The sequence below is a fragment of the Micropterus dolomieu genome, linkage group LG08 (genome assembly GCF_021292245.1).
Source record: "Micropterus dolomieu isolate WLL.071019.BEF.003 ecotype Adirondacks linkage group LG08, ASM2129224v1, whole genome shotgun sequence".
Classification (NCBI taxonomy): Eukaryota; Metazoa; Chordata; class Actinopteri; order Centrarchiformes; family Centrarchidae; genus Micropterus; species Micropterus dolomieu.
The window spans coordinates 11799884-11816253 of NC_060157.1; the positions used below are offsets into that span (position 1 = coordinate 11799884).

The following is a 16370-nucleotide window of genomic DNA, read 5'->3' on the forward strand; positions in this document are numbered from 1 at the left end:
TGACAAGTCTGTTAAATAAAAATGAAACCTTGGGAGCTTAGAAACACTGTCCTGGTAAATATTTTATGAGAACAATAAGCTAAATTTACTGTATTTTTCTCCTTCCAAACACACCTCCTTGAGTTGGGTTTTGTTGTAAATGTTCTGTGTTCTATAATAAACATGTTGCGGTACATCCTCCCCTCCAAGCAGCTCATGTTTTGATCCGCGCCTTGTGGGCCAGGAGTGTCTCTAGTGGGCTCTGAGTAAGAACCTAAAATGCTTACTGAAAGGATTTGATTTGCTTTGTCTCGCTGCACCTCAAAGGCATTATTTTTACTTATTAGAAAGCTCACTCTGTAAATTGTGTAGGAGATCAAGGGTTTCAAGGGGTCTGGAGACTCTCATCTTTCTACTTGAGGCCTCTCTTCAATGTTTTTGCTCAGACACCTGGTTTCTCCTTATAGAGTGGAAAAACGCTGCTGCGTGTATTTGTGTGTATTACTCAGCACCCTCACTATGTGTGTCCTTATTTGTGTTTGCATATTCAGGCATGACTAAGCGTGCATGAGTTTGGTAAAGTGGATATTCTTTGTAGGTCTAAGATGAGAGCCCCCCTGGTTGTGTACAGCCCTCTTGGGTGGCTCATTTCCCTCCCAGCAAATCACTGTTGTGGCTGTCATCTACTGCATTTTATGTTTCTGCTGTACAGCAGCCTGTCAGCTCCTAACACATTCCTCTGTGTGTCTCCTCTCTTTTATCTACAGATACCCCAGTGTCATCACAAAAAGGTAAGACGGCATCAGTCACCTGTGGATCCCCATGTATTTTCAGATGGGTGGCATGTGAGTGTGTTGCTCTGTGTGTCTGCGTTCTCAATTTTTACTAATGAGATGAAAAACATTTCATGGTGTTGTTGATGTTGATTTGAAATTGAGTCATTCAGTGTTTCTGTTACAGAACAATCTGTTTGATTACAAAGTCAATCACTTACACCCACTGACACCTAGACTAAATTATCCCGCTATCCTGCCATGATAGACAGCCCACAGTCTGTGTTTATGCATTTCTTTCTGTAAGTCCTATGTTAAGACTAATCACAGTTGTGTTTAGACTCCTCCACACTTTCATGTGTATGTTAATGTGAGGTTGGGGGAGGTGATTATTTTGCATAGCGGATCTTCAGGGAGAGACGAGAGATGTAGGAGGGGAAGATGTTTGTAGGAATGTACCTGTAGGCTGTTTTGATTTTGTAAGATGATGGGGCCAGACAGTCAAACTGTCTAAACAGCTCCGGGGGTCTTGTTCTGAGTGGCAGCCTGCAGGTGTATGCACCGAGCAGTCGCAGCCCTCTACTCTTCATAGTTGAGAGACAGTAATGGCAGAGGGTGTGTCACGCTCTGTGATTGCAAAGCAGGAGCAGACAATCAGTCAGGAGAACTCCCTGCTGATTTTGTTGAAACTTTCTTTGATTTCCCGCTGTGCTTATAAGAACTTAGGTGTTGTTTTGTACGAGCTCCTACCAGAGCAGAATGCAGGTGGAAATATTATAATTGATTCATTCATCCTGCATCTGATATAATGTGCACAACATGTATATTTGTAAAACCTAAACAGCACGAGTTTGTCTCAGGGAATGTGGTGACATTTTTCACCTTACAAAGCTTCAGATCTGTTAAAGCTGCTTGTAGATACAGTGCAAGAGGCATTGATAGAGTACATCTGTGTGACAGGTTACGCTCAGTGTGCCCTCACTCACACACACATATTGTTGTGAGGCCTATGTATGTGATGACTATGTGGTGTACGATGCTGTCAGATGGGCCTATAAAGGTAAGTGATGTGGGTTGCCTGAGCCTCACTCTCTGATGAATGTTGAAGGGGAGCAGAGGCTGACGTGGTGTACATCATCCCTCCACAGCCGCACTCGCATATGTTTCTGAATGAGAGGGAGATAAGTAAAGTCACGCAACCCTGACAGTGAATGAATGCTCACTTTTGTTAGCCTGTGTGTCCATATCTGTGTCAGACTTTTGTGTGTTTGTATGTCTTTTTTTACTAGCCCATCCAATGTGTCCAATTCAAATCAGTTTAGTCAGAAGCATCAACAAAAACATTCACTGTCTCACGGCTCCATTCACTGAGAGTGCCATGGAGAAAAATATCCTGGCGTATTCATTCATACACTGTGAGTTATAGATGGGTGTGTAGCTGTGACAGTGCCATCGGTACAGAAGAGCCATGGGGCCTTGAGGCAAAGATAGTGTACATAAAGCATGTGTTTGTGTGTGCACATCTCTTAAAAGACTGGTATATAAGTGTGTGTGTGTGTGTGTTTTGTGTGTTCCTGAGCATGAAATATAGAGAAAGCAGGGCATTTGTGCACACTGGCAATGTCAACTCCCCACAGTCTCAATCCGTTAATATTCAACATGAGAGATGTGGGTCTCACATGAGCACACACACAAAGAGCACAGAGCTAAGGTACATGTGTTAGACTGAAGGGCAGCACATAGTATTTAGGTCCAGATAGTATTCAGTCTGTGGTTGAATAACCTTTACTGTTGTTCCTTACCAATATCATGATTAACACAGGACCTCATTATAATTTGACCTTATTATTTAGTTCTCTACTTCTGTGGAACATCTCCACTATCTGCTTCTCTACCATGACATACTTTATCCAACACCTCTCCACCCCCTTACCCTCCTCCTCCCTCTCCTCTGCCAAATGAAGTGTATTTATGGCACCTGTGCAGGAAAAACAGTCTCTAGGAGACGTCCCTCTAATTTCATTTTCAAAATGCCAGCAATAAATTTATCAAACAGGCTGAATCGAATTGGAGTCACACGCAGTGCCATCCGTCATGGGCTGTCCCTCAGGGGCCTGTGGGCGTACTTAAGCCAGCCAAAAACCTCTGCTGGCAGGAGAAAAAGACTGAGTGTTGAGGGTGGGGGGTGAGGTGGGGGGAGGGGTCCTGGTAGGAGGGAAACCAGAAGAATGTAGTGGAGAAATAAGCTGAGAACAAAGATGTGTGCGCATATCGTTATGTGCTTAAATGCATAAGCGCAATCATGAATTAGCTTGTGCATGAGTGTGGATGCATATGTGCACAGAGGTCAATGCTAATTCTTCAACACACAGGAGCCTCACGCTGGAATCTCAGTTAAGCACTTTAGCTGTCAATGTGCCAGCATAATAATTGATTAATTGCAACACGAGTTAATTGATTGTTTTGCTTATTTTGCATTTGTAAATCCCTCTAAGTTCAAACACCACTTTGAGCTTTATCTCCTTCCCTGCCTCTAAAAACTCCAGGTTCACACGCTCTGTGCCCTCCCATTTCTCACTTCCTCATCCTCTGTAGCTGTCTTTGCCACCTTTGCCTCTCTCTTTAAATGCCTTTGTCCCTGCTTTACTTTTGTTTCACCCTTCTTTCCCCCTGCCTATCTTTCCTTCTCCTCTCAGCATTTATCATTGTGCAGGTTAAGCCAGGCGTGAGTGAGGGTAAAGCAGCTTAGTACTAACAGGGCTAATGAAGTCAGGCCCCGTATTCCACTGACGGGGATCAGTGGCGCTACTCTGTGAAGCCTGTCAGCGTTTAATGATTAGATGAAACATTCAGACACCCGCTACGAGAAGACAGGCACACTGATATGTGGTAATACCCAACCGTGGTCTCTCTGACACAGCTCCACAAACATTTATGCATGTGCACGTACTCACTTCGCAGACACATACCCTGCATACACACACTCATGTATGCATGCATACATACATACACACACTCCTACTCCTCCCACTTTGCAAAGGTGTTGATTTATGACTCAAACATGGCATCAACATAGCAAAGTGATTGGAAGAAAAACAAATGACAGAGAGATTCAGAGACGGCAATCTGGCTATTGATTCCCGCTATGTGCTGGAAAGTGGAGAGAAAAGTAAGCTGCATGAAAGAGATTTACCCCTCGCCTTGATGAGCAGATTGTAAACAACTCCACACGCTCTATTCAAGATGCACGCTGTGATCCATGATTTTTCACTGCTTCTCAATTCTGCTAAAAAAAAACATGATCGTCTATCATTGATAGAAAATCAATCAAAGGCCACCATCTCAAAAACCTTTTTGAACATTTGAAGATTCGTCTCTGATTCATTTTAAATCGTATTAGATTAAGTTATCATTCTCTGTGCGCACCCTGGCAGTGAGCCTGTGCTGGAGTGTGTGTAGTTAGTATGTCAGTAAGTGTGCCATTGTCTAAGTGGGAGGCTGTTTGTATGTTTAAATGCTAAAACTGAGAAATGGAGTGACAGAGGCAATGGTTGGGTCAACAAGCTGCCTGTTTGTCAGCGTGAAAGGGTGCCTTTGAGGGCTTGGCCGCTTTTTGCTCCATTAGCCACACATGCTAATTTACCTGTCAACTTACATCTACGCAAGGAAACTACAGTCTTCACAACTTCTCTCTCTGCTCTTCCTCCTCTCTAATCTCCATATCTCCCCCTCATTACATTTGTTTTCAATATCTTCCTTCAACTGCTAGATTGGAAACATATTCGGTGCTCACACCAGTAATTTATTTCCCTCATGTGACAGTACATGTTTAGCTCCATGTTGAGGAATCTTACGACACAGGAATTAAATTTAATGCATTTCTGCCAACGTGCAGCTCCCTGGCTTTCACGTGTCTTTTGGTTTCCAAACCCTCCTTAAAAGTATTTGGGGAAGATATTTCAAAGTATAGTTTCACAGGGAAGCACTTTCTTCACATCCAAGTAGTTGAACTGCTGAAGCTAGCATAAAGAGAAGTAGACTATTAGCTGGTCAGTTGTTCAGATTTCTTCCTTTACTTGTGCCTTACACTGTCAGTAAAAATGACATTATGTCCCATATATATTATAATGCATTGAGTTTTATACAAATGTCTGTCTACCGATGCATTGTTAAGGATGTTACCTTACTTTATTAGTTAGCTACTCCTGACAGTACAGCACAGACTTACAACAAACACATCCAAATAAGAATTAAGGATATCTTTAACCTAAATACAAAATACAGAAACGCTGAGTGCAAAAACTATGCTACTGGTTTATTTTGGCACTCTGAAAGAGAAAATCGCTAATAACACAGCATTTAGAAAAGCCCACAGCTTAATTCTCAAAATTGGTAACTGATAATCAATGCAGTAATCCTCATGTGATCTTTTCAGTTATGAACAGCCTCATAAATCCAGCTCCAAAAAGCCTCTTTGACACCATTGCCATATCAGAGTGTGATGACTTTGCACTGTTGTTCAGAGATACAATAACTATATCCATTCATGAAGCGTTAGAATAACTTATGCATTCAATGCAAGCGTTAGAATACATTCTCCTTAATGTGTTGTTTTAAGAAGAAACACAAATGTGTGTTTTCCAAAATTTGTTTCCAAAAGTGTTTACAATTACAAACCTTTTCAGAATGCAGGTATAGCATTTAACGACATTCTGTAGACAGGAGGATCTACCAGCTTAGCATTTTTATTACTCCCCACTCTTTTTTTCATTAAAGGTTGAAAGTAGTCACATACAGTAGACTTCATATTCATAACACTTCAATATGCAGTTCACTTCATGATTTTTAGCTGTGCCTGCATCGTGGCTCAAGGGATGGCACTGTATGTTGGTTGGTTGGTCAGTGCACCAGACTGAATTTAACAACTACTGGATAATTTGGAATTAAATTTTTTACAGCTACTTGGTCCCCAGAGGATGAAGCCTACTAAAACTGATAACCCCCTGACTTTTACCATAGCACCACCTGCAGGTTGGCTTTTTTTAATTTTTAGGGAAAGGTCTTGAGAACTATTGGATGGATTGCCATGAAATTTGGCACAGATGTCCATGGTGCCCAGATATTAAATCAGAATGACTTTGGTGATCCTGACTTCTCATCTAGCATCAACAGGAGGTCAAAGTCATTGAAATAGCTTGATATCCACTGGATGGATTAGCACAAACTTCTGGAGAGTCATTGTTCCTAGACGACATCATAATGACTTTGTTGTTCCCCTAACTTTTTCTGTAGCCCCAACAGCAAGTGGTTTACATTGGAAAAAAAACAATAAACACTATACCAGCTACACATTAGCATGTTAGCAATGTCAATGTGAGCATATTAGTATGCTGGTTTTAGCATTTAGCTCAAAGCGCGGTCATACACTACTGGCAGAGTCTCTAGCGCTTCTATTGACTCTTAGTCTTGTTGCCCATCAGCAACCTCTTATTCCAACAGTCTCCCTCTCTCGTCACCACACTATAGTAGTCGTATATTGAATGACACCAGCCCTCTGTCTCTGCAAGATAGATTGGCATCACAATCCACTATAGCCAAGTTAGTTTAAACTGAATTTTAAGCTTTCTTTCCAGCTCGAATGGCTGTCCAAAACTACAAGCAAACATTACAATTTTAATGGAATGAATTGAATTAAATTGGAATTTAACTACCATCAACCTACTACCACATTTTTGCTCAAAGCCCTGTGTGTTCTGCAGTAACAGGAGTTGCTTTTTGGCTTCCCGTGTAGCAGTAATAACTGAATGAGAATGTGCAAACATGCATGGTTTGTTTTCTGCTGTGTCATGTGCTGCTCATGATACTCTGGATCCCTGCTACAAGTACCATGATTACTTTGACCTTAAATTTTGTTATTTTTTTAAATTCAGCTTTGTGTTCTCTGCAGCAGAGAGGGGTCATTATAGACATGAGATTGTCTAGATTGACTCACTCAGGACAAGTAATAAGGTCCAGCATATATGGGATTTAAATGTCAACAGAAGACACTGTGAGCATAATTGAAATATCTCTGACAGGATTGTTGAATAGTGTCACCTGTACATGAAGCAGAAAGTAGCTTCATTGCAACATTGTGAAAGGCTCTTCGTTATTGCACACAAGAGGATGATAATGCGTTTTGTTTGCCTGGCTAAACCCTGCAACATGTCCAATTGAATGTTAGCCAGAGATAAAGATAGAAACCACACAAAGAGAACCTCGGCAGACCCACATCTTAGACTCATTAAGGCTGTCTGGGCATTGAAACATTTCTCAGGAAAAGAGAGAGAGCAGATAAAAGCAGAGACAAGTATAACAAAAAGAATGGAGACTGAAGTAAACTGATCACCACTCTTCCATTCTTATAGAATCCTGTCCTTAATCCTCAGCTGCCAATTAGATATGAGAACAGCTAATTCCCTTGACAGATTAACTTATTTGATATATGATGTGGTCTGCTCAGTAGGGTGCAACACTGACCGCACTGGTGGATACTGTTTCCAGGCCATCCATACAGGCTAAGTGTAATTGACTATGCAGAGATAAACTGCAGCTTATCATATCTTTTCTCTCTTTGGTAGAGCAGTTCCATCTAAAAGGTGCGTCAGTCCTGTATCTGATGGTGTGTGTCAGGTATCTAGAAGATTAAAGCCTGGTTGCAAGCCCAAAGATGCGTGTGTGGTGTCACCCAGAGCTGCAGTAATCCCATGGAGCAAATAACTCTTTGTCATGATTCAACAACATGCTATTGTCACAGGACTACCTGCTCCTAGTCACTTAGATGATTCATACATCTTTGTCTGTTTACTGACAAGATGCCACAGTTGGGCTTGAAGCCCTACGGTGCTGGCATTGTCAGGGAAGCGGGTGGCATATTGCACCCAGTAGGACAGCTCCTATAGGCCTGCTCAGAGGGATTATCTAGCTTGGATTAGCTCAGCAGGGTGAAACAGAGGGGCAGGGAGGGACATACAGGGAGTGGAAGACGGAGTACATCAATATCTGCTCAGGACATGGACGTATGAGAAACCTGAGATAAAGCTGCTGAGAATCATGGCAAGGCTATTTCATCCACTGGTGCACATTTCACACCAGTGAAACATGAAACAACTACCCACACCTCTGTCTTTTGCTGTATACCCAGAGCCACACAAATTAGCAACAATTAGAAACATTAGATGTTTTAAAATAGTTTTGCCCTTTATCACACTTTTGGATTTTCTTCTCATCACCTACAACAACAGCTATAAATGTCTGAGCGAGGACTTGTGAATATTCATATAAATGCCCATAATGAGATAAACACATCTCCCAACTCCACAGCCACACTAATTAAGCAGGCCTTTTCCTTCTACAGTGCTGTGCTCTCAAACCTTGTCAACTTCTCAAAGGCATGTCACCACTGTAATGGCAGATGGGTATTCTAAAGCCAGAAATAAATAAGTAAGTTAAAATGGTTAAAAACACACACAAACAGGAAAGAAAGTGGAGCCGTTTGCCACTGACAGACTGCAGAGCATACATCTTTATTCTTTGCTCAGACGGGTTCATTTCTGTCCGAGGGATGGATCTTATCCAAGAGTTTATTACCAAACTTCAGATGCAAAGGCTATTAGTTTTCTGACACCAAAGAGGGCCAAGAAAATGAATCGGGGTCTGGACAAATTGGCATCACTAACACAAGCGCAGTGGGAAGAAATTCTCAAATGTAGAAGTCATGTCATCCTTCAGCTCTTCTCCAGCATCTCTCAGACTTCCTCTGATAACTACCCTAATTTTTACCATTCACAAATTCACAGTGCGTACTGTAGAGTATATGTTTTACAGTACACACTGATGCATACACACTTTTTAATGTAAATAATGATGTTAGTACTGTCTTCCCTTTAGGCTCATGTAATAAGATTTAGTTCAAGAGGAAGACAGAGCTGAGAAAAAGAGGGGATGATAAAATATCACATTGTGAGGTATATTTTCTGCATCAGGTATTCTGGCCCCATGCTGCTTTCTCCTAACATGCTCAAGAATTACCAGGGGTCCCCTCCTACTTTGAAACCAAACAAAGAAAAGCTCAATAGTTCATTGAACACCAATGGGCAAGAGAAGGCAACCGGCGGTGGATAAACAGACATATCATAACCAGAAGAAGGAGCAGAAATTGATGCCTTACAAAGGAAAAATACATTATAATAACTTACAAAAGGGTGAGAATAGTGGATGATTAGGGCGATCACCAGGTCTCTTTGGGAATGTTACTATGCTTGCTTGATGCCCTGATGGGATCAGGGATTTCCTGTTCGAAAAAAAAAAAAAAATTATTAATCTGCTTTAAGAACTCAAATCAAGGGTTTCTAAAAAAAAAAGTTAATGTATTCTTTTGACATTATACATGCATGTCTTGTGGTTCCAGCGAGACAACTAAAGCCCTTTGGTCACCTTCTGATCACAGGGCCTGTCCGCTTAAGCTTTGTTTTTTTTGTGCCATTATAAGCAGCCATTTTACACTGAAATCAGGATAACAAATTGCTGTGCAAAGCTACGTAGGTTTCCAGTCAGCCTATTTACCCTGGAGAGAGACAAGGCACCCACAAAGCAAGGTAAGCCCAGATGGATTATTCTAGGCTAATTCCAAGCACAAATCAAGTCGCAGCCATCAATAATTCATGTGAAAGTAAACACTGCTCAGTCCATTAAGAATCCAGATTGGCACAATGCCATAATGGCACGGATTCTGTACACAACTTAACTTCACATACAGAGGTCTATAGCCGCAAAAGAAAAATGCTTGTGCTCTGTATGGAAATCCAATGCTCATTAGAGGAAGTAGAATCTTTTGCAGACCCATAACCAGTATTACCTAGTGCAGCATTAGCATGGAACTGATGCTAAAGAATGACAGTAGAGGTAGGCAATTAGAGTGACAGCTGGTGTTGGGATGTGTTGAGTTTTGTGGATTGATCTTCTCTGTCAGCTTTCCTTCTTTGCATTTTAGACATATGGGAGACTTGCGCTTTCATTCAGTCTGTAAATGCCCGCAGCTTAGAAAGAGGCTCATGCTCCCACTGTACGGTTAATTTCAGTTATTCTTTTTCCGATATCATTTGCACATTGACTTTCCCCCCTCTTTTACCCTGAGCTAGTTTTTTCTTTCTTGTATTTTATGTTCTTTTTCAAAGTGTGTTTGTGATATTGAGGCTATGGGGAGTTGCTGGGTGTGGGGTATGTTTACGTAGCTTTCAGCAATTCCCTGTCCTCGGCACCGCAATTCCCACCTGAGCAATGAAAGATAGGGATTGGTCTTAGTCTGTCTAGGATACTCATTAGATAAAGAGGAGGTTCATGTCTTGTACTTTCACCATTGGCATTGCAGTCTGTTTGTCTGTCTCTCTTTCTTGCTCTCTTTTTCTCATCTTGCAATGCTCTGGAGATGGTCTACTCCTACTACTACTAGTATAAACAGCATCTGTCCGGGAGAATAATAACATCTATAATCGTTCCCCAGAGAGTCAACAATGGAGAACAGATTTTTTTCTTCTTCTTTTATTTTTCACTTTGCAACTCATGATTTATGGACGCCACACACTGGGTTTTCTCTAAATGCATGAGTTTCAAGTTCCAGTGATAACAAGAATGTTACATTAGCTCTTGTATGATACTCTCTTTCTATATATTTTATCTTTCTCCTCCTTACATCTTTTGAAACATAGCTATCAGTCCACCACATGGGATTTCGTGTGCAATTACAATAATGTTTTTCTAGTTTTAGAATATGTGGCACACACTAACCCCTCCTTGGATGTGGCAAATTCCTGAACACTACCCTCCAGCAGGTAGAAATCCAATGGCCAGTTCCTGGCAGGAGCAACTTGTCTTTTCAACATCATATGTGTGGGGGGAAGTGTATTCACAGGATCAGATTTTTATGGCAGGTTTTCAGGCATATGGATTTATGTCTGAATGGAGAGAGGAGTGAGATTGAAGAGGTTGAAGAAGATTGAAGATTGAAGAGTGAGATGAATTGGAGAGGTTCCCAGATGGATTAAATGCTTACTTTGTACATGTGTGTAGCTGTGTATGTGTGTTCTTACAGGTGAGCGTGCACAAACCCGTCATGCATTTCTGTTTGAGTGAATGTGTGCTGAATGTGCACACTACAGTGTGTGAGAGTTATCAGTCTTGTTGCAGCTCTCTCCATTAGTGGGTAGGGATTCCTGTCCTCTGCGCCTAGCCAGAGGAGACCAATTAAAGCCATCAGGCAGCATCGGGGGAGCCGAGCTGCTCTCAGAGCCTGCGGAACTGGAGAACAGAGGTTTTAGACTGGCTCCATCCTCCTCAATCAGCTCTGCTCTACCTGCAGTATTGGGAGATGCTTGGACAATTACAGATTTACTACTAAATGATACAAGGATGTTCTTGAATTTAGTGCTTATACTTGTTGCATCTGTGTTTTGTTTTTCTGTCTTGATTTGTTTCCATCTGTTGGCATTAATGTGCTTTATACATACAGATTATTATAATAATTATTGTAATTGACTTCACTTGCTTGATCCACAGTCACAAGAGGCTGGGTTGCAGCATACACTAGCAGAAGGTCAGGTCAGTTTATTACAAGGTTAACACATGTCGACAAGTGATCGCTCATACTTATTCTTAAGGGCAGTCTCGAATCCAGCGCCTTTGAGTTGTTGACATTTCACACAGGCTTTATGGGTAATGCGTACCACATAATTTATACCCTTAAAAAATGTTTCAGTAGAAAATAACTGAAGTGTGTACATTCATCTGCTCTGACTCATCAGTAGCCAATTGAGAATTAATTCAGCTTTAACTTGCTCCCAGTGTTCACAAATTACGTCCTACTTTGTCAACTCCAAACCCTCCTTTTTGTGTGACCTCGTTTCATTAGATCTACATAAAGTTCATGACTTAAAAGAGAAGTTTTCAATGCTATGAGGATGCTTGCTTGAATAGTTTTAAAGCATTCCCATCTCCCTGATAGAAATGCAGAAGGAAATGCAGAGATTCAACACAGTTAGAGGCCCTCCCAGTGGGTGTTATTATTGTGTGGTTTTCCTCTATCCTTCCACACTAATGCTACTCTCGTCAGTGATGCTCAATCGTGCTTCGGGGCTTTGCTATAGCATGGAGGCCAAAGATGTCATACCCTGTTACAAAATAAGGCACCAAATATGAACTCCCTCTTTCCTTCTCCACCCCTCTCCCCCCCCACGCTCCCCCTGCCCTGGGGATCACTGCAGTGGAAATAGAGCCAGCTTCGTAGTATCTACTCAGTAGGTAATAACTCGCTGTTCGGGCTCAGATAAAGAGCTCCATTCATTAAAGTGGCTGCTCTCTTTCTCCACACGAGTGACACCTATCCCCCGGGAAAGCAGTGGGGAACTACAGGGTTGAAGCTACAGGCACAGCCTTCACCAGCCCTGATTACCTCCCTCTGAGCTGTTTGGTGGAGGATCCTAACCCCCGCTACACACAAGCTCCCTGAGCCTCATTCTCCATCTGATTTTCATTTCTTTCAGTGGGTATCCCTAATCTTTTTTTAACTTCATCCTTCATACCCCTGCCTCCCTCTTAATACACTAACTCATTGCCTCTATTATCCCCTTTGCCTGTTACTGCTTTCACCTGCACATCTCCATCTCCTCCAGCCTCCACTCCTTTTCACCCCTGTCACTTTGGTGGTTTTCCATCTCACTCGCTTTGACTTTCTCTTTCCCATGCTCATCTCCATCACCAGCTTTGATCATTTCTCTTTCTACTATCCATACTCCTCTCCCACATAATCTCTGCTCTGTCTCTTCAGCGTGTCTTGGTGGTCCCTGAGCACTGGAAGTCACCGATGCATGTACCGGTCAGCGGTATTCATGGGTAATGTGTAGATCATTCATCCTCTGGACAGGTATGTAATAGAGGTTGGACGAAGGGGAGAAAAGGGACAGTGGGAGATCTCTTGAGGTTTGAGAATCAATTTCATCGGGAATCACTGGAGCAAAGAAGCAGAACCTTTCTCTCCCTCTCTCTTTGAGCCTCTCACTTTCTCCCCATCTCTTTCTCTATCTTACTCTCTCTGTCTTCATTTCCCCACTCTACTATCACATTCCTGTCTGACTGCTCATACTGATAATTTCACAACACTCTCTAGCAATACACTAGGCAAGCAGCAGGATAATTCCCTACACAAATTAGAACACAGAAGTCAACCCCTTCTTTTGGCTTCAGCAAGAATATTACAGTTCTACGTTCAGAACTGCAGAACAAAAGAAACACACTCTCCTCCTTCAACCATATCTCCCTGGACACAGTAGTGCATCAGTCCAAACCAAAACAAGAGAAAGAAAAGTCCCACAAAGATAGCCCCTCTTGTGTTACTTAAGCTGGCCACGGCAAAATGCCTGCTATGCTTGTGCCGGAGATCAAGTCGAGGCAAACAGCAGTAACATGCATGCAGGCTCTTTCATTGTCACCTGTGAAACAGAGATTTGGTTAAAACAACCCGACATGCATGCACTAGGTACCTGTATCAAAGACGTGCATGGTAATGTCTTTAATGGCATGACCATCCAGCACAGGTTCCACTTCATAAACTGAAATGTACGGCTATTGGCTGACTAACACACACCATTTGATCTGCCACACAAGAGGAAACGATGATAGTGAAAGACAAGGAAAATGGCTCATCAATCACAACCACGGATGGTCAGGGACTCTCATCCTGTAGTAGTAATGTTCAGTGAATTGATTATGGAATGATGAGGTGGAGTAAAATGCTGTGTCTCGTGCATTTATAGCAGACTTTTGTTTAGTTGATGATGACCATAAAAGGTTTGCAAGATGCTAACATTTCTACACAATGCCTGCAATGAAGTGTCAGTTCTGTGTATAATCTCTCATTTGGAAAGGAGACAGTGATGAAGGGAGGTAAAGAATGTGTGTGAGAATTAAAGAGAGACAGAGAAAGTGAGTGAAAGACACAGAGCTAAGGGAGATTCTGCCGAGTGGGTTTTCCATTCTACTGCTACAGAAATGATGCATAACTCCACAGTATGCCCTTTAATTGGTGCTATTAATATCAGTTAAAGTTTTAATACCTATTTATTAAAACTTAAACTTTTTTCTGAGGCCTAATGCGAATAGAATTATGAATCTCAAGGGCTGTGCTCTATAAAAAGGCTCAAACATAAATTATTAATGCTCTACCACTTCATCTGCAAGATCTCACTCCTCCTAAGATTTGTTGAAAAGGAAATAACCCAAAGGTCTAATCTTAGGATGAATTTCCAACATTCAAAACTCTACATGTGAGTTCCATATTTCTTGAATAATTCTGTAAAAATTGTACATGTCACCTCCACGTAGCTAGAAACTTCTTGCAGCGTCTTGAACCTAATCGTCATTAGCTTGTGGAACTTGACTGGAGATCTCTAGTCTAAATTGGCCATGTGTAAAAAGTAAACAGAGTGTGGAGGCAGACATAGAGGAATCTTAATGTACACAGCAGCCTAATTTGTCTCTTTAGATCATTAAAGTCCTTTCCTCTGTCAGATAATGTGTGGAGTGAAAAGCCCAAGCACTTATCTGCTGGGGGGAAAATGACAATATGAACAGAGAAACATTTTAGGAGGACACAGATCCAGTTATACCCGGTTATTAGAATTAATTATGGTTCAAAGATTACAAACTTTATCTGTAGAGTTATCTGTAGTTTATAGTTTGAACTTCACAAAAAGTTTTTAAAATACATTCATCGGGCAACAGAATTGTATTCATATAGCCTGAGAAGGGAAGATCAAAGGAATAGATACAGTATAAGAAGAACAGAGATCAGTGAGGCCATTTGTGACAACACAGTTTTGAATGTTGCATTAGCATGAGGAGGGAAGATATGTTATTGCTCTGGTCATCATCCTATTAATATTGAGGAGAACAAAACAAGCAATTCATCATATGGAAATAGAGACAATGAGAAATGTTGACTGAACATTGTGCGGATACAAATACGTTATTGTTATGTTTATGAGGTGGTGATGTAGTGGACAAGAAACGTGCCTTTGGTGTGGGAGTCCAGGGTTTGATTCCCACTATGACACGTCCACCAATGTGTCCCTGAGAAAGACACTCAGCTTAATGAGTAATTATAGATGAAATGCATCTGTTGCTTTAGGTTGGCATTCGGGTTCTCATCAATAGGCCTTCACCTGTGGGTTCCACCACCACACATAAAGTATTTAATTGACTTGCCTGGTTAAACTTGCAGGCATAACAGCACTTGCATTTCTATGACAGTGTCTAAGGCCATTGTAGATTTAAAAAAAATTAATCTCTGAGGTTAAAGATGATAGTTTAAGAGATAAAAACTCATAAATGTATGAGAAAAAGCTCCATAACTTATTAAGTTATAAATGTGCGAGAGAAAAAACTCAGAACTCCTCTTAGAGTAAGCCCGGGGGTAAAGTAAATTGTTGTGCTTAGAATATATTGAAGAAGTGGGAGTGGCATGTTCAACATTAGGGGAGGGCAGTGTTTCATTTGTAAATTAGGAGGTCCTGAAGCACAGATTCTGTGGATTGTTGCTGCAAAGTGGGGAAAATGGAATTAGGGTCAAAGTTCTACTTTCAACTACCAAAATCAAGCAGGCTCAATCTCCTACGTTTCCGTAGTATAGACAGCACCGCACAGACACACGCACTTCCTACTTAGCCTGACTCATTTCACCATGCCACAGCAGGAAGTTGCTTAGCTGTGGTGCTTACAGTAACCATACACCAAAACATTTAGACACTAGAAAGCCACTTGCCAGCATATAGTCTATCTATTGGTAGTAACCCATGTGGGGCCTGCAGATTTTGATAGTGACAAAGGAGGTGCTGGATTCAACAAATTAAGCCCTGGGGGAGGCTTGGCCAAGTGCTAGTTGGAACCTGAGGGAGCCCAAAAGTTTGCTTGCGCCCAACAACTACGTACGTAAATTTACCTTTTTTATTTCAGAGAATATCCAAGTTTTTTCTTTAGGAAAGTTGTGAGTATTTTCTCAGAATATTACCCCCTCCCCCCCCGCCCTCAGCACTTTAATTTAAAAACAAAATCTACAGTGGCCCTAATACACGGCCATACATTTCCCATCTCAGTGCTCTACTTCTTTTTCTCTATTCTTTCTTGTATTCTTAACCAACCCCCAGTAATCATCACTTTCCTCATAGTGGTCCACTGCATCTCCATCTCCACCTCATGGTTTCAGCTGGAGAGTATGAAATGAAGCTTGTATAATTAAATATTAATAGCCTGCTGATGAGGGGATTGAGAGCGAGGGTGGGAAGAGGAGCACACCACTGAATCCTCTGCCCTACTTCTTACTGTTAATGTCCACTGGGCATTATTCATGTATCAGCTAACCTGCACTGGCATCTAAGGAGGCACAGGGGTAGCAGTGTGCTGTGCCAGAGTGGCACTGAGTGAGCCAGGGTCAATCAACATTAATAGAAATCCTATTGGGGGAATAGAATTCCAGGGTGGAGGGAAGCTTTCATTATTAATTAGCCTGTCTGATGCTGTTCTTATCTGTTT

The 16370-nt window shown here is 41.6% G+C and overlaps 1 protein-coding gene across 5 annotated transcripts in view; it reads left to right on the plus strand.

The window, feature by feature from the left end:
- Window positions 1–16370, plus strand: part of LOC123974933 (cadherin-4-like) — a 259907-nt gene that overhangs the window by 121793 nt on the left and 121744 nt on the right. For all 5 annotated transcript variants that reach the window (XM_046055968.1, XM_046055965.1, XM_046055967.1 and 2 more), the window contains one exon: window positions 747–770. Coding sequence is in view for 2 of the 5 variants with exons in the window: in XM_046055965.1 (XP_045911921.1) it covers window positions 747–770 (24 nt within the window). In the remaining 3 variants the exon portion in view is untranslated. The remainder of the gene's footprint in view (window positions 1–746; window positions 771–16370) is intronic.